The sequence below is a fragment of the Chlorocebus sabaeus genome, chromosome 20, assembly GCF_047675955.1.
Source record: "Chlorocebus sabaeus isolate Y175 chromosome 20, mChlSab1.0.hap1, whole genome shotgun sequence".
NCBI classification, from domain to species: domain Eukaryota; kingdom Metazoa; phylum Chordata; class Mammalia; order Primates; family Cercopithecidae; genus Chlorocebus; species Chlorocebus sabaeus.
Window position 1 is genome coordinate 38,863,925 of NC_132923.1, and position 21,938 is coordinate 38,885,862.

At 33.0% G+C, this 21,938-nt stretch overlaps 1 protein-coding gene across 2 annotated transcripts in view; it reads left to right on the forward strand.

Annotated features, from left to right (window-relative positions):
• DPYD (dihydropyrimidine dehydrogenase) overlaps positions 1-21,938 on the forward strand; it is an 844,938-nt gene that overhangs the window by 193,108 nt on the left and 629,892 nt on the right. The window contains exon 4 of one of the 2 annotated variants that reach the window (XM_007977863.3): positions 5,253-5,340. The exons of the other annotated variant lie outside the window; for it this stretch is intronic. Within the exon in view, the coding sequence (XP_007976054.3) occupies positions 5,253-5,340 (88 nt within the window). The remainder of the gene's footprint in view (positions 1-5,252; positions 5,341-21,938) is intronic. 2 annotated transcript variants of the gene reach the window in all.

Here is a 21,938-nt window from a genome sequence, read left to right on the forward strand (position 1 = left end):
ATGAAGATAAATAAGGAGTATGGAATTTAATGTAAGTACCTTCATTTAATTCAAAATATGCAAAAAGTATAAACTATACATTTTAAAGCTTTTATATGGTAAAACCAATAATGCCCTGACATAGACTTCAGAAAATACTTGTAGGAAAGTTCTCAACTATGTTTTATTTCCAGCTTCCTGGTTATTATCATCCAATAAATAATTTTGAGCATCAGTTGTGTGAATTGTGTTCTCTTCTAAATTTGCTTCTCTTGAATCGTTTTGAAGCACCCATGTGCAGAAGGAAATTTCTAGTAGATAAATAGCTATTTAAAATTATGTTTGGTATTAACTTATACATGTAAATAAATATTAAAAACCTCAAAACACGAACATCATAGGTGTGGTTAAAAGGCGGAATGCTGCACAGCATTAAAAATTCAGTTATTTTTATTGATGTTATCATAGATTCCAGCTCAGTATAATAAAGGCTGGGGCAAGATACATATTTAAGAATATTCAAAGTTAGTTCCAGATAGCCCTAAGCTATTAAGAACCTGTGGTGTAATCAGAGAAGCAGAGTCAGAAGTACATAGGAAGGGCTGTTAATGGATTATTAAGAGAAGCACAGAGGTATAAATAGACAGATAATTATTGGAAGCTGAGGATGGCTTTTGGCTGTTTTGACTGCTTAATGGATCAGAACATGGAGTTAGTCCCATCATGTTTTAAAGATATCAGCCATCTTTCTTGTCTCTTTTTATTATGATAGGGTCTGGAAGCAAAGGATAGAAGTTGTGGAACTCATACATGTATGACACTTCCAACTTCGATTTCTTTATTCACATTTCTTTTCAACTTGATAGTTGATTCTGCCCAGTTTTCAGTAGACATACTGCACCATTGGGGAAGATACTGAACTATATGTTTTCCTACACTGGTGCTTATAGGGTCGGGAAACATGGTTTTAAATCCATCTGATACATCTAAATTAGGTAGACTTTCCAAATGATTATATTGAACATTAAATATCTAAGGAAATGCAATATTAATATTAGGAAAATATTTTAATTTTTAATGTAAATACTTTCTTGCTTAATGCCATTATATATCGATTAATGTATATTTACATAGCCTGATGAAACAGTGCTGATTCAATTAAACCAAACTCTAGCAAAGCTAAGACAATGCAGTGGGAGTTTTAAGGGTTTCAGATAGATTTGTGTGTATGTGCTTTATCATTACTATTATTTTTTAACTGAGAAAGAAATTAATTCAGATATTTAAACTCATGAGTAGAAAATTCTTTAACAAGCATAGGTTACAATCCCAAATGCTGTGGATGGTTACCAATAAAAGAAGCAGGCATCTGTTCTCAGATGTGTGAAGAATGAAATGCCGCTTGTTTCATTACTCACTATAATATTTTTGGTGTCATACTATGGAGTCAAACTGTCTAGCCTCACTGATATTTGGAAAGAGGAATCATATTTCTCTTTCTCTAGAGAAAGATCATGGATAAATATATCTTTAATAGTTTTTGGCCTTTAAGTAACAGTACTTAAGTGTTCATACATTTTTTATGGTCATGTCGAATCATGAAAGATTAACATTGATTAAGTATTCTATATTTTGCTCTTAGGGAAATTCATTGTTACGCTTTGTATTAAATACGAAAATTTAAAAAGTGTATGACTAGTGAAAACTCTTAAGTTGTTTCCTTGTAGTTTAAAAAAATTGAATACACTTCTTTAACTTTATAACAGCTATTTGGGGAAAAAGTATGACATAATTGTTTATCTGAATTAATTTTTGCTGCTTATGCATTTAAAAATAAACAGCACTATAAGAGAGTAACTTTGAAAGGTAAAAGGGGAATTAAATGACTAAAGATGAAAACAAGTGTAACTTGAATTTTACTTTTAAGGAGAAATTTATGTGGAACTGTGGTTTACAATAATTGTTGACATATTCCCCTAAGTACTGTGTCTGTGATTTTTCATGGTATCAATCATTTAAAGCAATTTAGGTAATAACATTCTGACATGCATTTCTGCTATTTTATTTACACCATTTGCCTATATCATTGTAATGCAGTACCTTTCTGATTTGGTACAGTAAATGCACTCTGTAATATCTATTATGGCATGGTCAAAGGATAATTTATTGTCAAATAGAAAAATAGGTCAACACTAATGTCACTTGATGATCAACCCCCACCCCTCAAAGTTTAATAAAACATCTCACCAGTATGCATTCCAGTGCAGTGGTTGATATTTTATTAGGACTACCTGGCTATAGCAGTAGTGTAATTACTGAGCTGTCAGAGTGATAAGTGGGATTAATGGCAGCCTGATGCACTTTAGTCTGCACAGCGCTTAGAGAATTGCAAGATGGTATTATTATCAGAGTCTGCCCATTCTGGCATATTCATGACACCAAAGGAAAAAAGAATGCTACAATTCAGGTTTGCGTGGCCCTGCCTCATTAACATCTGACATTTTCAACAGCTGTTATTTGTGAACTAGCTCAATAATAAAAGGAGAATTATTTGGTAAAGAGGCTTAATAACCACAACTAAAAATCCTTACATTGTCAATGCTGTTAAGTGAATCTGTTTATGTTGAATATAAGATTTCTCTGGAAGAACAGAAAAATACACTACACATTAATTTCGTGCACTTATACCTGCTGACATTGTAACTTTATTTTTAGATTGTGTTATTATTCAAGTTGGGTGTTAGAAAAAAGAAAAGCAGGAAACTTGTGACTTCATAGGGATAACCAGAATCCATGTGATGTGCCATATATATATATGTGTGTGTGTGTGTGCGCGCGTGTGCGCGCGCTTACTCCTGTGTAATGGCAGATATTTTTACAACTGTTGAAAAGACTTTTTTTCAATAATAAGATGATATTTAAGTTGGCTTATTATTTCTTTTTAGCTATTTTATATTGCAGCGTTAAAGAAAATCCTTTCAAACCACTATTAATGCTCAGTGTATTTATCCACATGACAGTTATACATATAAATATTACCTCATTTTAACATCAAGGACCAAATAGGCCATACATTATGGAGATTTTTGTATTGTTTGCAAGGTATGCTGCAGATTATACTTTGAAGAAATTATTTTGAACTCAACCATGGTGTTTCGCGGAAAAAACGTTAAGTATGAGCAGACAGGAATTCAACTAAATGATAGATGTGAATCTAACAATGGCATTTACAGAAATGATAGGGGAGAGGTTTAATGACTACATTTCAGAGAGGACAATTGATTATGAAAAGCCTTTGGTACTCATTGTGTAAAATTTAATTTAGAGAGAAGGCTAAGGGCACAAACCAGAGAAAAGAGATCAGATTTAAAAACAAGATATTAATTAGGTACTGAGAAATTGGTTCAGACAATGAAGAGGGCTCTCTTGCTCACAAAAGAATGACAAGGAGACTGGTATTGTTTTCATGAAGGAAATGAACCAAGGTCTTTACACATGGAAGTGTATAGAAAATGAGCTAGCTAGTCACCTTTGTCACTGAGCAATGTAGGATTCATTCTTAGTGAAATTCTTGGAGAATGCTGTTTTTCGGACACGTGTGGCAGTAGTATATTTTCCTTACTACTCATTTCTTTCTACTCCACTCTCACTTTATACTAAACCAAATTCATTAGTTTACCTACCCTGTCACGTTCTTTTCTTTCCAGGCACTGGTGCATACTTTTTCTATTCTTGGTTAATTATCCTGAGTGACCCTGCACTCAGAATCCCACTGTCGTTTGCTTTCCTAATGTCCACTCATTCTTCAAGCTTCTATTTCAGTATTATTCCTCCCAAGAAGCGTGTCCTGTCTATCTCCCTCCAGGACTACTGTCTTTCATCTGTGTTCCCTTAACATGCTATATTTCACCCAGATTCTCATTGACCATATTGAACAGTGTGTGGCTTTTTCTGTGTCTGTACTTCATTCAAACTGCATGTTCTGTGATATCAGGACCATGGTGATCTTTTTCCAACACTTTTATATTCTCATATCCCAGGTTCTGCCATGTAATAGAGGCTTATTAAATATGTATTAAATGAATGAATAAATGAAGAAAAACACATATAAGTTAATGTGCACATAAAGGATGAGTCTGGCCATTGGTTTGTTGTCCTGAATGAATAATTATAGAATGTGGTTCTAACAATGTGGTTCCAACTATGAACACTAGAATCACTTCAGAGGCCCTTTTCAAAATGCAGATTCCCAGGCCAGTAACTTGGACTCAGTAGGGGCTCCTCTGTGAAGTCTGTGCCATTTATCAAGCTTCCCAGGTGGTTCTTAGGAGCAACAAAGTTGAAATGTAATCTCTGACCAGTTCCCCAGGAAGGACAGTCTGAGATGAGATTAATATGCAGGAAGTTTATATGAAGGTTAACATCTGTAGAAGAGTGAAGGAAGTGGGATTGAGCAAATAGTCACAATAAATGCTTCAGTGGCTCCTTGCAGACTAGTTCCCCAAATATGGGAATGGGTAGCGATCCTCTAACCCCACTCACTGGCCTTGAATTGGATGCGTGCTGCTACTGGAAAGGAGGCTGACCTTGTTGGAGCCCATTCTCTTCAGCAGCAGAGGGAAGGCAGTTGTGGGAATAAAGCTTTGGTCCTGAAGGGGGTGGATCTGGGCTATGCTTTGAAGCATCTATTACAGAACTCAGTTGTCATGTGAATGGGATGGAGGCTGAAAGACTTCAGAAGATCGGAAAGAGAGAGAGAGGTAGAGATGGAAGCTGGAAGGAAGGAAGTGTGGAAGAAAGGATATTTCAAGTGGTAAAATAAGACTTTACCTTTGATCTTATAATAATAATAAATAAATAAATTTAAAAAAACAAAAACAAAAAAAAGCATTTGTATAATAATTTTGGTCTGAAAGAATTACAAACCTTAACATAAAAAACTGCATGCAAGTATTGTCAGCATAGTGAAGGATCAAACAAAACTGTTAGAGTGAGGGAATAGTATGTCCTAAATAAGTGTGATTCTCTTAAATCAAGAAGGAACTCTGAGAGGAGGGGCAGTTACTAGCCAGCGTGATTCTCATTTATGCATCCCAGGAGGAGTGCCGAAGGTGAAACACAGAAACTTTGTATTTATTGCTTAAAAATGTTTGTACCTAAAAATGATATAATTTTATTTATCTTACTAGACACGAACTCTGAATGAGTATAAGGTTGAAAATATATAGATCACCTCACTTGTAGTTTCTTAACATAGTTATTTTATTTCCTAGATGCCTGAAATGTGCAGATGCCCCCTGTCAGAAGAGCTGTCCAACTAATCTTGATATTAAATCATTCATCACAAGTATTGCAAACAAGGTAAATTCAGATTTAACTCCACAAAGGAAAATAATAACAGCTAATACAACATACAGTTTGTCTTAGCAAATCCAGTTAAAGCATTAAATATGACTTCTATAGGTATTTAAAAATGTGGCACATTTATTAATTAAGCACTTCCAAATTGTGATTTATCATGAAAATCCATGTTCATTGTTTTCTGTTTTGAAAATTAGTTTGTGTTAAAATGAATGATTTTTAAAATTCAGGACCCTGAATAGATTCACTTTAGTTTATGCTTGCTAAATACTCATAGACAGGAACTGTCATTGATCATCAAAACACATTTATGATTTGTGAAATATCTATGAAAATATGCTTGGATAGTAAGTCTAGCACACAGATATATCAAGGGAATAGACTTTATCTATAAAATTCAGTTAATTTGTTTAGGATTTGAAATAATTCATAATGACTCGTAGAGTTGTAGCAAAAAAAAAAATACAACAAAAATTAGAAAAAAAGGGCTTATGTGGGCTTGAGAAGAACAAAAGGAATTTTGATCTTTAATTTTTTAAAAACTCAATGTAAGTCTAAGTCCAGTTTTCATTCATGAAGTGAATGGTTGATTGAATAATTAATAATACCTATTGTTTTTGTGAAGAGGGCATTGTGAGCTCTTGCCCAAGTGTCTAATCCTTTAAGGATGAGCAAAGGCTGAAGAAAGTCTCCAATAAAGATACAGAGAATCCTTTCACAACGTTTAACACTAATTTTCTAAAATGCTGTAAAGATACCTTAACTCCTACTCCTTCAACATCCAGGTACCTTTTTACATATAAAGATTTTTTCTTAATATTTCAAGTACTTAAAATAGTTAATTTAGGAAAAAAGTGATAAATACTTTTATATCAATTTAGGGTTTTGAAAGAATTTAAAAATTATTCCTGCATGGTCAGATTTAAATCTGAATTGTCAGATTTGTTAGGATTTGAAGTCTGGTTTGAACTTTTAGATAAACCACTTATTGTGAAACTGGGGAAAATTACCTCCTTACTTTCACTTATGAAGGGAAAGGTAGCATCTAACTTACAGAGTTGCAGTATAAACTGAATAATATTTTTATATGAAAATGTCTAATATAGTGGTTACTCAACAATTTTTATGTGGAATTATTAGTTTCCCTAGTCATTCAATATGGTAAATACTATAGAAGTGATTGCTGTTTTTGAAATAAATTGCCATTTATAAAATCATATTTTTAATAAAGATCTCATCAGAAAAGGAGTGTCCAAGGTTTGAAGTCTAAAGTATTTTCACTAAACATATATCTAAGTTAACACTCTTCATATCAAGCATGAGGAAATATGAGAATTATGATGGACAATCTTAGAAGATCCATGCTTCCCGAAATTTTTCATAGTTATTTCGGAATCAGTAGTTATTCTGAGTACACACTCGTTTATTCAGGGTCCACACAATATGTAGAAAAAAAGACAAAAGGGATTCTTAGAGAAGTTTATAAAACGTCTAAGCAAGATCACAGTCATCTCTATTTTTGGAAATCCACTTTCTGTTTCATTAATTTGTTCATATTCTTTGCCTAATGGAACATTGTGCTTAGATATCTATTTAAAATATTTTATATGAATATGAGATATTTGAAGATGATTAATTGAGAGGATAATATGTTGTTAAACATTAAAAAAAAAACTCATAATTTTTTGTTGGAGAATCACTGTAGCAATCATAAAAGGTCAAAAATTGTTGTTCTTTAAAGCCTGCAGCTTTTTAGATATTTACCAGCTGTGTACAATGTAGTCTGTCCCACATTGCTTTGCCAGTGGACCTCAACACAGGAGGGGGTTCTTTCCAGGTTGAGAGGGTAATTGAATCGCCAGACTCAATGAGCCTTGCGCCTCTTTGAGAAAAGGATGTCACTTGTTTTGTATTGTGTTAGGCTTCTGAGATTCAGTGGAGTTTAGGCCAATACTTCCATTCTTCATTTTCTTGCAAACTGGATTACAGCTCTAGTTTTGAAAGGTACACTCAATGCTATTGTCCCCCCTCAGTCAGTTTTTCTCTGTTTGGTTTGTGCAGGCTGTTGTTTGCAATTGTATCTCTCAATTGGAAGTACACATTTCAGATTCATCAAACTGTGAATACTGGGTTATATTTCTTGATAGATTTTCTTTTTAAAAACACTACTTTATATGAGAATGCATGCGATCAGTCTATAAATATAGTGAAATAAATGGCTGTTTTAAACAGTGTTCCTTGATTTCATGATCCTTTATTTAAAACAATAGAGATATGTTCTCTTTAAAACTTTTACATCAAATTGTAAGCCATCGATTTTCCATGATTTTGCATGTGTTTATAAAATCTGTGTACTCAGATTAGTGTGGCTTTTGTATATAGATAAATAAATGTATATGTTACAGAAAAGCTGACTAAATGACATGATGTAAAAGAAAAGTTTTTTATTTGTGATAGGTCCTTATTAAAAGTAACTGGAAGTTAAAGGAATAACAAAATCAAAGTAGCAGAAATTATTGATAATAATGTTTGCATTTATAAGAAAGTTACCTTGATATGTTTGTGTTTGTATGTGTGTACGTATGTATGTATGATCGAGAGGGATCTATATTGTATATGTATTGTACACACACACACACACACACACACACACACGTATTACAGCTGTTACAAAGCAAAAAAGCAGAAATGTAAGCAGAAATGTAACCCATAGATTTGGTGCCTTTTGCTTTCCAGTTTGCCTTTTAGTTTCAATGGCTGAATGGTTTATACTCTTATCAAACAAAGTATTGATCATTTCCAGAATAATTTTCTAAAGCTTTGCTGAAATTCTGACTTCCTTGCTCAGTAACTGTAGTTGCTCCCCAGTGCCTAGAAGCTAATGTCCAAATACATAATCTACTATGTAAGTTGATTGAGTTTTCTCCTATTAAAGAAGGAAGTAGAAGAAAAAAATGTTAGAAAGTTCATAATTTATCACCCAGTGATTTTTAAAAATGTAAAGATTTAGTTATATGCAACAAAAAGTGGTGATAAGATTTCAGGTTTCCCTTGGTACACGAGGTCAGTTCCTCCATCTTTATTGTTGGATAATAGGTATTTACCCCTCTATCCATTTTAAGAGTATTGACTTATCTATCTGCCATAAGATGGTGCTCAAGAGAACAAAGCTTTATAACAAAACAAAAGAAAACCTCTATCTCCTTTGACCAGCATGTCTCCAAAGTTACAGAATTACACTTAGGAGGAATATTTTAGAAAATATCCATAATAGACAAGTATATAGAAACAGAAAATAGATAAGTGATTTCCTGGGACTTGGTTTGGAGATTTGGGCAAAAATAGGTGAGGAGTATTTATAAAAGTGGATAATGACTACCAGTGGTGATGGAGTATCTGTTTTGAGTGATCAAAAATCAGTGTTCTAAATTAATTGGTATACATATGATATGTGAATTATATCTTAATGAAGCTCCACATGCACACGCATGCACACACACCCACCCACCTCTATCTCTGTTACATTCTTAGAAGGTACACAAGCCATAATCCTTCAGAGTTGCAGAGTTGAGTATGCCATGTGATTTAAATCAGTAATTCTGAACTCATGTGCCAGTTTTCATTACAGATGACCTGCCAATTTTGGCGTATGTATTACGGGTTGGTTTGTGTCATTTAGAATATCAATGTGAGTGGGTTTTGTGTCATAGAATAAGGTTTAATTCTAAATGTGAATAATTTAATTCTAAATAATTCTAAATAATTTAATTCTAAATGTGAATAAATCACATTTTTGTCCATTTTTTCAATGTCGCAATTTCCATGTGGAAGCAGTTCTACTTGGAATAAATAAAATTTTATTCAGAAAGGGTTTTGTTGTTGTTGTTGCCAGACTATCTTAATTTTTGTTTCTGAACTATTTTTATTTCCATTTTTTTACTTTTGAAAAGTTTTTTCACTAACTGTAGAATTCAGACTTGGCAGTGATGATTATTATTTTTCCACCTCATAGAACTTACCATTTTGGGGCCTTTTATCATACAATGCTACTATTGAAAAATGAATGGAAGTCTAATTACTGTTCATTTGAGGTTAATATGCCTTTGGTGTGCTGTTTTAAAGATCTTTTAGTTTTGGATGTTCAACAATTTTATCATGATTTATCTAAGTCCGTATTTCTTTTTACTTGTCCGACCTATTTTTCTTTGGAATTATTGAAACTGGATTGATTTCTTTCATCATTTTGGGAAATAACTCACTGTCTCTCTTTCTTTATGACGCTCTTATTAGATACATGTTAAATCTTTTTACTTTGTTCTCAAGGACTCTTATGTTTCATACATTTGTCTTTTTATTTATAATGTGGGGGTTTCATTATAGATAATTTCCTTCAGTTCTACTTGGAAGTTTACTAATAATTTCTTCACCAGTTTCAAATATGCTGTTAAAATGGTCCATTGAGTTTTGAGCTACAATTATATCTTTCATTTCTGAGAGTTTTTTGGTGCTTTTTTCCCCTAATCTGCCAGCTGTTTATTAATCTTTTTGAGCCTTTTATTATTTTTTTATTTTAATTTTTTTTTTGAGACGGAGTCTTGCTCTGTTGCCCAGACTGGATGGAGTGCGGTGTTGCGATCTCTGCTCACTGCAAGCTCTGCCTCCCGGGTTCACTCCATTCTCCTGCCTCAGTCTCCCGAGTAGCTGGGACCACAGGCACCCGCCAACACGCCACGCCTGGCTAATTTTATTTTATTTTATTTTTTTGTATTTTTATTAGAGACGGGGTTTCACTGTGTTAGCCAGGATGGTCTCGATCTCCTCACCTCATGATCCTCTTGCCTCGGCCTCCCAAAGTGCTGGAATTACATGCCTGAGCCATTGCGCCTGGCCGCCTTTTATTTCTTAAAACTTAAAATACTCATTTTCATATTCTGTCAATTTTACTATTCAAAGTCCCTGTGAGTCTGATGATACTGTCTGTGCTATCTGTTGCCTCCACTGAGTGCTTTGTGTTGCCTTGTACGTTCGTTGAATTATTATTATTATAATTTTTTACTCTGCTCATTTGTGTTGATGCCTTATTGGAGAAATTCTCCGAGAACCGTGAAGAATGCATGTTTCTTTACAAGGGATTTATATTTGCTTCCCTCAGGCAGTGGCTTTACCGCCAGTCCTCTGGGACCACCTTAAACTAAATTCCACACTTGATGTTTTTTTTTTTTTCAAGTCACCAAGATTGTGTGAATAAGGCCAAAAATAAAAATTATAAATTTAATTTGCTAAGGACATGATTTTCCCTCGTTTTCTTGTGTACTCAAGTTTAAGACTGAAAAGTGGCCGGGCGCGGTGGCTCAAGCCTGTAATCCCAGCACTTTGGGAGGCCGAGACGGGCGGATCACGAGGTCAAGAGATCGAGACCATCCTGGTTAACACGGTGAAACCCCGTCTCTACTAAAAAATACAAAAAACTAGCCGGGCGAGGTGGCGGGCACCTGTAGTCCCAGCTACTCGGGAGGCTGAGGCCGGAGAATGGCGGGAACCCGGGAGGCGGAGCTTGCAGTGAGCTGAGATCCGGCCACTGCACTCCAGCCTGGGCGACAGAGCTACACTCCGCCTCAAAAAAAAAAAAAAAGAAAAAAAAAAAAAGACTGAAAAGTTTCTGTGCAATTCCTGGTGGGACCTAGGTAGGATTAATTTTAATTTCTCTTTCTGGTGATGTGGACTTATGCAATCCTAGCTTTATCGTTGAGTCTTATGTTAGACTCAGACTTTAGGTGGACCTTGGATTTTTTTTTAAAAAAACGTATGTTCTCAGAGACCCTTAAAACAGAAGCCTTTGTTTACATAGTTTGGCAAATGCCTTTAAGATGATTCCCACTGATTTCTCTGATCTACTTACTGCCTTGTTATTTTCAGTCCTTGGACATGCCTATTCATGGGTACATTTAAGATGACTTAAAAGCTATTTTCCTATAATTTTAATTTCTAATTAGAAGAGTCATAGCAGATAACTAGTTCTGAATATGCCCTGGAAAAGTGCAATAGATATTTAAGAATGAGTGGATAGTCTAGATCGATAAAAATCCAGAGGTTTTGTAGGAAAATATAGGAATAGTAATTGGGGAGATATATGGAAGAAAGAAACTTTAAAAAATAAGACAAAAATATGTATTATATCAGATACTGATACTATAAAGCTACTGTAATCAAAACAATGTAGTATTGGTGCAGGAATATACATTTCTCAAACAGATGAGAATCTATAAATATAACCAAGTAAATATGAGTATGTAATATAGAATAAGGAGGACGTTTCAATTCAGTGGAAAATGAATGACTTCAATAAGTAGTTCTGGGATAATTTTGACTTTACTTTTACAGTCGTTCATAGGTTATCTCCTAGAATACTTTTCAGGTGGACTAACCTCTACATATTAAAAATAAGTATTTAAGTATAATTTAAATTACATTCAGCTATAAAGTATAGGAGAGCAAATTTCACTACCTGCATTTTAAAAATGTATTTTAAAACAAAAAACTAACCACACTTGAAACCAAGTGAAAAATTGTTTGCCATACATATTTCAGTCCACGTATTAACGTCTTCGTTAATCAAAGAGCTCCTGAAAATTTGGATAACTCAGTGCAGGCATGGGCAAAGATTTTACTATTATAGAAGTCATAGAAGTGACTATTAATCATATTGAAGTTAGCCTACTTGCATATTAGTCAGCAAGATGTAAGGGAAAAAATGAGATACCAGTTTTCTCTCATCAAATTGTTGAAGTTGGAAAGTAAACCCCTATATTACTCAGGTGGAAGGAAAGGACTTTTATATGGTGGATATATATTTGAGAATTAAAAATATATGTACTGTTTCACCAGCATGCTTTATTAATTCGTTCTACCTAGAGAAATAAAGTAATTACAACGTAAAGGGACACATATACAAGGATTTTGTTTAAAGCAATTATAGCATCGTTTGAAGTAATAAAAAATTGGTAAAGACTTCAATATCAGCTCAATCTATTAGGTTATATTTATATTATGGAAGGTTAAGAAGCAATTCTTAAAAGTGCATTTTGTATTTATTGGTCTAAAAGTATATTTGTAATAAGTGAAAAAGGACAAAATGCATAGTAATGTGAACAGCATGACAGTATTTTTAGAAAATAAGTTCATCTGTATATAAACAAAAAAGGGGAGGATGTAATTTAACTTTAGTTTCTTCATTTGATTGAGGTTAGTGTAGGGTGAAGCTAGGTTTCTAACATTTTCCTTATAAATTTCTAAATTACTTTGCTGCTTATAATGAACATATATTTTATAATAAAAATAATATATTAAAATTCAGTAGTAAAATTAAATAAAATAAAACTGAGAGGTTTTACAATAGCACATGACAGACCCTATTCTGAGTTTTCATTGTGGTATAAAGAGTGAGTGAAAGATCAAGATTTTTCCCTCAAATGGCTAAAATAGTTCCAAATATGATTTTTGAATAATTGTTCTAGTATACTAATGCCACCTTTATTGCCTATTTAATTCCATATTTATTTAGATCTGTTTTCAAATCTTCCTTGTCCTACCTATCTATATGTAACAGGACCAAGCTTTTTTAATTCCTATGCTGTGTAGTATATTTTGTTACTAACTAAAAGTATCTCCTTGATATTACATTTATTTTCAAAGTATCCTAGCTTTTTTCTGCATGTAAAACTAGCTTTGTAAGCTGAAAAAGAGTTCTACAGAATAAATATTGAGCACAATATTCAGACTATAATGAAATATTAATTTCTAATTATTAATGTAAATGTATACACACTTTGACTCATTCATCACTAATGTTACTGTAGTTAATGTAACGATTAACAAAATTTTCCAGAATCCAGACTTTAATTTTAATAAATAACTTCCTAGTCTTGAATCTGGCAAATTGTGGAATACTAAATTTACTAGAGTTAAAGACAAAGGACTGGAGTATTATTTTTAAAATAGCACATCTTAATTAATATATGGTGTGAAGAGGATAGATGGATATAACATTATCTATTGAATTATTAATGCTTATATAAAATCTATCTTGTTTCTGTTTTTATATATATATATATATAAACTTTACAAGGTTACATTTTTCCTTTTTTTTTTTTTTTTTTTTTTTTTTTTTTTTGTGACAGAGTCTTGCTCTGTCACCAGACTGGAGTGCAGTGGCTCAATCTTGGCTCACTGCAACCTCTTCCTCCTGGGTTCAAGCGATTCTCCTGCTTCAGCCTCCTGAGTAGCTGGGACTACAGGTGTGTCCCACCACATCTGGCTAATTTTTTGTATTTTAGTAGCGATGAGGTTTCACTGTGTTAGCTAGGATAGTCTCGATCTCCAGACCTCATGATCCACCTGCCGCGGCCTACCAAAGTGCTGGGATTATGGCTCCTGGTTCATTTTTACTTTTAACCACAGCTGATACAATGTATAATGGTCACTGATTTTATTCACTTTTGCTTTAATAGAGGAAATTCAGATTTGAAAAGCCTGTAGCTCAAAGCAAATGTTAGTCAATTGTAAGTTATAAAATGTAAACAACTTAAGATCCAAGAGTCATGTTAGTATAAATGAGAAAGGATTTTCATTATACATCTTAAGCCAATTTTATATGAAACAAGTAACATATTGTTTGTAGTTGTGTGTAGTATAGACAAATTTAAACATATGCTTTTGTAAATATTTGATAAAATTTAAATTATTTTTAAACACACTAATGACATAAAAACTAAATAAATATATGTAAATTAAATTGGAATCACAACTGTTTTCTTTTACAATATTAAGACAGGGAAAATTCTGTATAAAGAAACACATAGGATACTAGTTTGGGTATTTTTAAATATTAGTAAGTAAAAATCAGTATAACAGAATATAGACCAAAAGAAAATGTAATTGAACTAGGCATCTCATTGTATAGAAATTTGAAACCCAGCAAAGCTAATCACACAGCTGCTTGATAGTATAACTGAATTTTCTAGATTTCTTGTTCAGTGTGCCTTGGTATTACGCTATACTATCGATATTAACAAATATGCAGATTATGAGCTATTATTAAAATATAAAAGGCTGGAACATCTGCTATCATGACTGAATTTTATAAGTGCTATTAACATCTTGAATGTTGGGTAAAAAGTATAATGTAATAGACTTCGTGTTAAAGAAATTTGGGTTTAGTATTTTTGAAAACTACTTTGAAAAATTAAAATTTTTAAAGTAAATTATTAGAATCGATATTAATTATATTTTGCAGCTATTAATGGGTTTAAATTAATGTACTTAGAATGGAGACTTTTTTGAAAAACCTTTTTATGTCCACTGTAGAATATAATTAACACACTATACTATGCATCACAGCAGTCTGTCAATTAAGGAATTACTCATATTCTTATCAATAAAGAGCAAACTCTCACTTTATAATCTGACATTTTTTGTATCGAACAAATGGTGTGATATTACAGTCTAGATTTAATGGCATAAATAATCATGTGTCTTTTGGCATGGCATAAATAATCATTAAATAAAAAGTTTTTGGCATTTTATATGTAAGTTATATATGTTTGAATATATATATATTTTACATTAACATGGGAGATTCTTTGAATAATAATCTTTACCTTTCAATAATTTCTCAAACGTAAACATTCTCATTTGCTTGCAAGCTGTGTAATATTCATAAATGAAATTGTAGAATTCTTTCAATGCCCAATGCTTTTTTTCAACTCTAATGATGGCTAGCTTTGACATCTTTGTTTTTGTATTTGTATTAGTGTTTAGATGTAGAAAAGTATCCTATCTCTTTGAAGCAAATTATACAAACTCTGCTACACTAAATTAAACAATAGTTCATCTTTTTATTTCTCTCTTCAAATTTCTTAATAACTTACTGGAAATGAAAATCTTAAGTCTCTAAATTTCTTATAAAATTTATTGCATTTATAATTATTTTCCCTGGATAAAGTGGGACTTTTATAATTTTAGAACATATATTCATGTTACTTAATTTTAATTGGTAATTGAAAAACTATAAAGCACTTTCTTATTTTTGCCTTTTATAGAGATGTTCATTTTCAATATTAAAAGATGAGTAGGCCAGGCACAGTGACTAATGCGTGTAATCCCATCACTTTGGGAGGCTGAAGTGGCTGGATTGCCTGTGGTCAGCAGTTCAAGATCAGCCTGGCCAGCATAGCAAAATCCCATCTTTACTTAAAAAAATACAAAAATTAGCCAGGCGTGATGGTGCATGCCTGTAGTCCCAGCTACTCGGGAGGTTGAGGCAGTAGAATCACTTAGACCTGGGAGGTGGAGGTTGCAGTGTGCCAAGATCTCGCCACTGCACTCCAGCGTGGGTGACAGAGCCAGACTCTGTCTAAAAAGAAGACGATAAGAAGTAATCAGTAGTTCAGTTTCTAGTATTATATATGTAGTTGACTACATGCTTACAGCCAAAAGGGATTGATTAGATATGATCTCTGACCTTAATAAAACAAAAAATAAGGCATGTCATAAAAAATATAATACTATCACGAATATATATTAACAAACACAATCATCAAAATTCTGTTGTACGAAGTGCTTTCTGGCATTATGCTTCCAATTGGAAAAAAGCTGAAGTATTGATAAAGGTCTTTAAAAGAAATGTTACCTGATATAAAGTATGAAAAGAATGGGTTTTGATACAGATGAAAGTTTTATTTCATTTAGCTGGAACAATATAGAGGCAACAATATTGATCCTTCATTCCTATCTAGTGCTTACCAAAACCGCTTTCACATATTTGTTGAATAATGAATTGAATACATGTGTACACATAGACTTAGTTATTTTTACTAACTCATGGGGAAAACTGTAAGTTCGCAAGTTCATTAAATAAAGCAGGGAGGATAGGTTGCAGAAAATAGGAGTAATAGAAGTGACTTAAAATTTATATAGGTTCTATATAAAAAATTACATCACCATTTATATGCCCCTGTGTCATTGATTTTTTATGGTTTGGTAGATTGGTGATTTTCTCTACATACTTTGTTGCTTCTTTCTTTCTATGTTTCTTATTCTACTTCCGAACACGAGTTTTATTTAATAAATACTAAAATCTTAAACTCACAGTATTAACATTTAACAAAATCTTTTTAGGTACAGAAAGCCTAAAGGGATAGAGTGGGGACGTAAGTTCATTGAATCTATTCTATAGTAGTAATGGAATAGGCATCTTATCCATGCAAAGTTAAAAAAAAATATACATAATATAAATATGCCTGACAAAGAATTTTGATCTTCATGTCTCAAGTGATGAAACTGAGACTTAGAGATATGACATTTCCCCAGTCGTATTGCTTGTGCATAGTATAAGCAGAATTCAAATTCAGTTGATGATTGCGAAGTTCGTGTGTGTGTGCGCACGCCTGCTCGCTTGTATGTGCCTGTGTTTTTGTTCCAGTTAAATGTCTCAGGATCAATAAAAACTTTATCTTCTATAAGAATGATTGTTAATTTCCTTACATGTATAGGCTTAAATGAGGCTCACTGAACTAAATGTATAGTTCTAAAAATGAATCATATTGTATAAAACTGATCTAAAATGTAGTATATCTAAGATATGAAAAGAGAACTTTTCAGAATAAAGCTAGTCAAACCTATTCGTCTATCTCCATTTTTTTTTCTATAAGAGTATGAGTATGATGAGGGCAGGAATTTTCATGTGTTCTGTTCATGATACATCTGCATTCTCCTTTGCCAAATATCTGAGGACCCACAGGTTGTTCATTGAGAGAAGGTGATAGCTTGACAGAAAGAGTGTTCTGTGTGCATGTACTTTCTGTGTGTGGTGCTAGAGACATTTTCTATTCAATTAATGTACATCAGTACATTCACCATTACAGCTTGAGCCAGAAATAAAAGTAATGTTAATTCACCCTTCTCACACATGCAAACTTCTTGAAGTTTAGCCCAAGTATTTTTTTAAATGCAGCAGATTGGAGTTTATCTTGGAAGGGTGCTTCCATCTGTGAAAACTGTCATTGGAAGAAGGAAGAACACTTTAAAATAAATCCACCAGCTGTATTGATAATCTTGTAGTGATATGAAGACTTGAATATGATAGGACTATTTGTTAAATTAGTTATACCATATGACAGGGTAGCGGCTTGTGAGTTTTCCATTTCTTGATAATGACTTTAGAAATCATTAAATTGTGGAGGAATGACACTAATGCAGTTTCATGCTGTAATTTTAAAATAAAAAGCAAAGTATAGAAGTTAAATTATTTTAAAATTAACTCACCTAAATGGCACGTGTTGTGCTTATGAACATGCTTTAAAAACCCCAAGGACTAATAGAAAATTCAACACCTGCAAATTGTGGGTAAATTAGTGGGCCAAAGAACAATCAATGCCTAATGTGTTGATTTGAAAACAACAAACATTTCAAATATTATTTTTGTCTTTAGATGTTTGTTAGAAGGATTGAAAGTCCTAATGTTTTGTACATAAAATATCTCTATGCACAAAAAAATCAGGTATGTATTTTGTATCCCTCCTGACATAGCCCTGTACATTTTTCTTCACATGATGGAACACTGAAATGCTTGTAACTGATTGAATAACATGAACCAGTTGAAGTAGTGTGTATTTTCTAGAAGGAGACTGCTGGGGTGTCTATAAAGTACCCTTCTAAATTTAAATTTTCTAGCTTTTACTTTTAAGAAGAATGAAGAGCTCACAGAATAGAAATCAAACCTCTCATGTAGAAGGAGGGCCTCAAGAAATCTTCCCACTTGCTATGAGAGAAAAAAATTGATACTGATCTTGACATTCTCTGTGGGAAGAGTTGAGGAGGTGTTCCCCTTCTAATAGATTTCTAAGTGTCTTTGGCTCTCAGTACTAAGATCCCTAAACAATGGAGTGATCTACCATTTCTTCAAAGTTATTTGTAATAGAAAGATTGCAAAGGTGACTTCTGAATCATTGCTTAATGTTGGTTCAACCCATTTTCAAAATCATGCTTCTTTATTCTATGATACATGCCTATGCTTTCCTCTTTCTGGGCATCATTGTGTAACCTCTCTCAGGCTCCCTACCTTTCCCCTTCCTTTCTGAGAATTTCCACATCATCTATTCAATATTTTTCCTAGTTAGTTTCTTAATACTGGAACCCTTCTATTAAAAAGCTTTAATTAAATACTAATCCCTCAGCTTGCCAGTCAGAATCCTCCATAATTTAGTTCGTGCATATTTTTCAAATACATCTTCTAATAATCTTTCCCAAGTGAATGAATTACCTCAGCCAAATTGCCAAGTCATTACACCACGCCCTATTGTGAACTTTCTTGAATATTTACTCATATCAATCAAGAGTGATGTGGCTATGATTCTCTCTTATCTTAGACAAGTCACATGCAGAATCATTGTGACTGTCACCCACTTAAAGCTGATGCTGGACATCTTAGCTGAAATGACTTCTTACTCTGATGCTAAAGCATCTTGATATCAGGAAGCATATACTTGTTTTTTCAAAAAAAATAAACATATACATAATGCTTTATATTTAGAAGACATTCAATGAATCCTTAGTAACTTAAAACAATTTTTTAACCGCCTACAAATTTTATTTTGGTGAAAAGGTTACGTTTAAGAGTCATGAGCGTGTTAAGAATTATTAGACAATTTCATGGCAGTAGTAGATCTGGCACTCGTAGTTTGACAGATATAGAAAAATCATGAGCCATAAGTATAATTTTAAATATTTTATTTGTTGCAATTTTTCAAATGTGTCTCTTTTTCTTCTTGTGATATCGTTTTGTGTGCAATCTTGAAACCAATTTGGGGCTTATGAAACAATATTCTTGTGGAAAGATACTTAGGTGTTTAATTGGATTATGTTTTTTTTCTGTGCTTCTTTACCCTAAGTATCCTTAAAAGTGGTCTACCAATTGCAGATCACATTTTTTTTTTTGCATTATACTGTTTTTATATTACAAAGACTCTTCTAATTATACAATGGGAATTTTGAGTCATGAAGGCAGTCAACAAATATTTATTAATGAATCACATCAAGTGTTTCTGTGTCGTGAAAGACGAGGAAAGAATACTGAAAGTGATTTTGAGATTATTTCTAACAGTGATGACCTGCTCAGTTGCTTTTACTAAGTGAAGAGATCAGTGGGCTTCAGCAGGAACTAAGTATGTTTGCTTAGGAATAGACTGATTAATTCTAAGTTAGTAATTGCTCATTTTCATTATTATTAAGTAAAATTATCCAAAACCAGAAAGTAACGTCAAGGAGATGAACACAAGATCATTTTACATGGAAATAGAAATAGTTATTAATACATATAGTTCTTTTTATTATCATACTAAAGTATTGTTTAAATACAAGGGAACAACTAAGTACTATTTAGTTTTCTAGCAGAAAGAACCATTGGCTCACTTCTGTATTTATTCTTTGTTAAAAATTCAACCTATGAATATACATGTTAACTAGTAGATTTGTGTCAAGTAGAGATGCAATTTCTGTTCAGAAGAAAAATAACTCCAAAAGTTATGTTTTATTGCCCTACAGGTCATTGCCCAGTTTTGTATGTAATCTAGCTGTTTTATGCAATTATTCCTTTATTAAATTGAGTATATATTTCCCCTCCTTTAAATGCATGATTTAAAACATAACAGCTTTTAGGAGATATATTCACTTCCTATATACTTGTTCATGTAAGTGAAATTAATAATTCACTGATGTCTAGTACGTTTGCAGTTTCAACCATCACCACAGTCAATTTGAGAACAATTTTATCACCCCTAAAAAAACTCTCCATACTTATTAGCAGTTATTGTCCATTCCCTCTCAGACCCCCAGATCTATTATTTACTTTTAGTTCATTTTTGTATTTGGTGTGAGATAGGGTCAAGCTTCATTCTTTTGCATGTGGATATTCAGATATTCCAGCACCATTTCTTGAAATGAATATTCTTTCCCATGAATTGTCTTATATCCCTTTTCAAAAATTAATTGAACATAAATGTGAAGGCTTTTGTCTGGACTCATACTTACATCACATTGATCTACATGTTTATCCTCATGTCAGTACCATACTATCTTGGTTATGTTAGCTTTGCAGTAATTTTTGAAATCAGGAAGTGTTAGTCCTCTAGCTTCATTCTTATTTTTCAGTTTAGCTAGTCTGGATCCTTTGGATTTTCATACGAATTTTAAGATCAGCTTGTCAATTTTTGCAAAATCAGCAGGGATTTTAGTAGGGATTGTATTGAAATTTTAGATAAATTTGGATAGTATAACCATCCCAGTAATTAGTCTTTTGACCCATGATCATGGGATGCATTTTCATTTATTTAGATATTATTTAGTTCCTTTCAACAATTTTCTATAATTTTCAGAGTATAAATTTGATACTTTTTACAGTTTTTAATACATATAGTTCTGAATAATTTGTTTGTTGCTGTTGTAAATGGAATTGTCTTAATTTATTTTTCATTTGTTCCTTACTAACATATTGAAATACATTTAATTTGCATCTTAATCTTGTATCCTGTAAGTTTGCTGTACTTTTATTACTTCTCATGGTATTTTAGTGGATTAGTTAGGGTTTTGTATATACAAGTTCATTTTACATGGAAATAGAAATAGTTTTTCCCTTTCCAATCTGGATAACTTCTCTCTCTCTCAATCAGTCTTTCTCTTTCTCTCTTTTTCCCTTCCTCCCTTCCTCCCTTCCCTCTTCCCTCCCTCCCTCTCTCTTCTTCTCAGTCTCCATCCCTCCCCACTCTGTCACTTCCTCCTTCCTTTTATGCCTAATTATGTAGTAAACATTTCAAGTGCTATGGTGAATAGAAGTTGTAAAAGTTAGTGTGATGGCTGATTTTAGGTGTCTGATTGATTGAACCTTTGTGTGCCCAAGTATTTTGGTGAAATTTTATCCTGGATGTTTCTGTGAGAGTGTTTTTGAATTAGATTGACATTTAAATCAGGTTAGTAAAGCAGATAGCCCTCCCAAGTGTGGGTGAGCCTCATCTAATCAGTTAGAGGACTGAATAAAACAGAAAGGCTAGCTGTGTCCTGAAAAATACAGAATTCTTCCTGTCTGACTACCTTTGAAGTGAAACATTGGCTTTCTCCCCTACTCTTGGACTAGAACTAAAATTAAAACTTAACTGGTTCTCAGACCTTCCAACTGAGACTTGAACTGAAACATTCACTCTTCTGTATCTCCACCTGGCAGACTCAAATTGCAGATCTTGGAAATTTGCAGGTTCCTAATTGTGTACCAGTTTCCTATAATAAATCTCATATTTTATACACACACACACACACACATATGTACACACACACACACACACACACACACCCCACATACATCTTATTCGTTCTGGGTCTCTGGGGAACTTTGACTCCTTGACCAATGCAGTAAACGTTCTTGTCTTGATCTTGGAGGAGAGCATTCAGTTTTCACTGTAAAGTGAGACGTTAACTGTGGGTTTTTGTAGAGGCCTTTTATTAAGATGAAGAAGTTTCTTTCTATTTGTAGTTGGTTGAGAGCTTTTGTCATG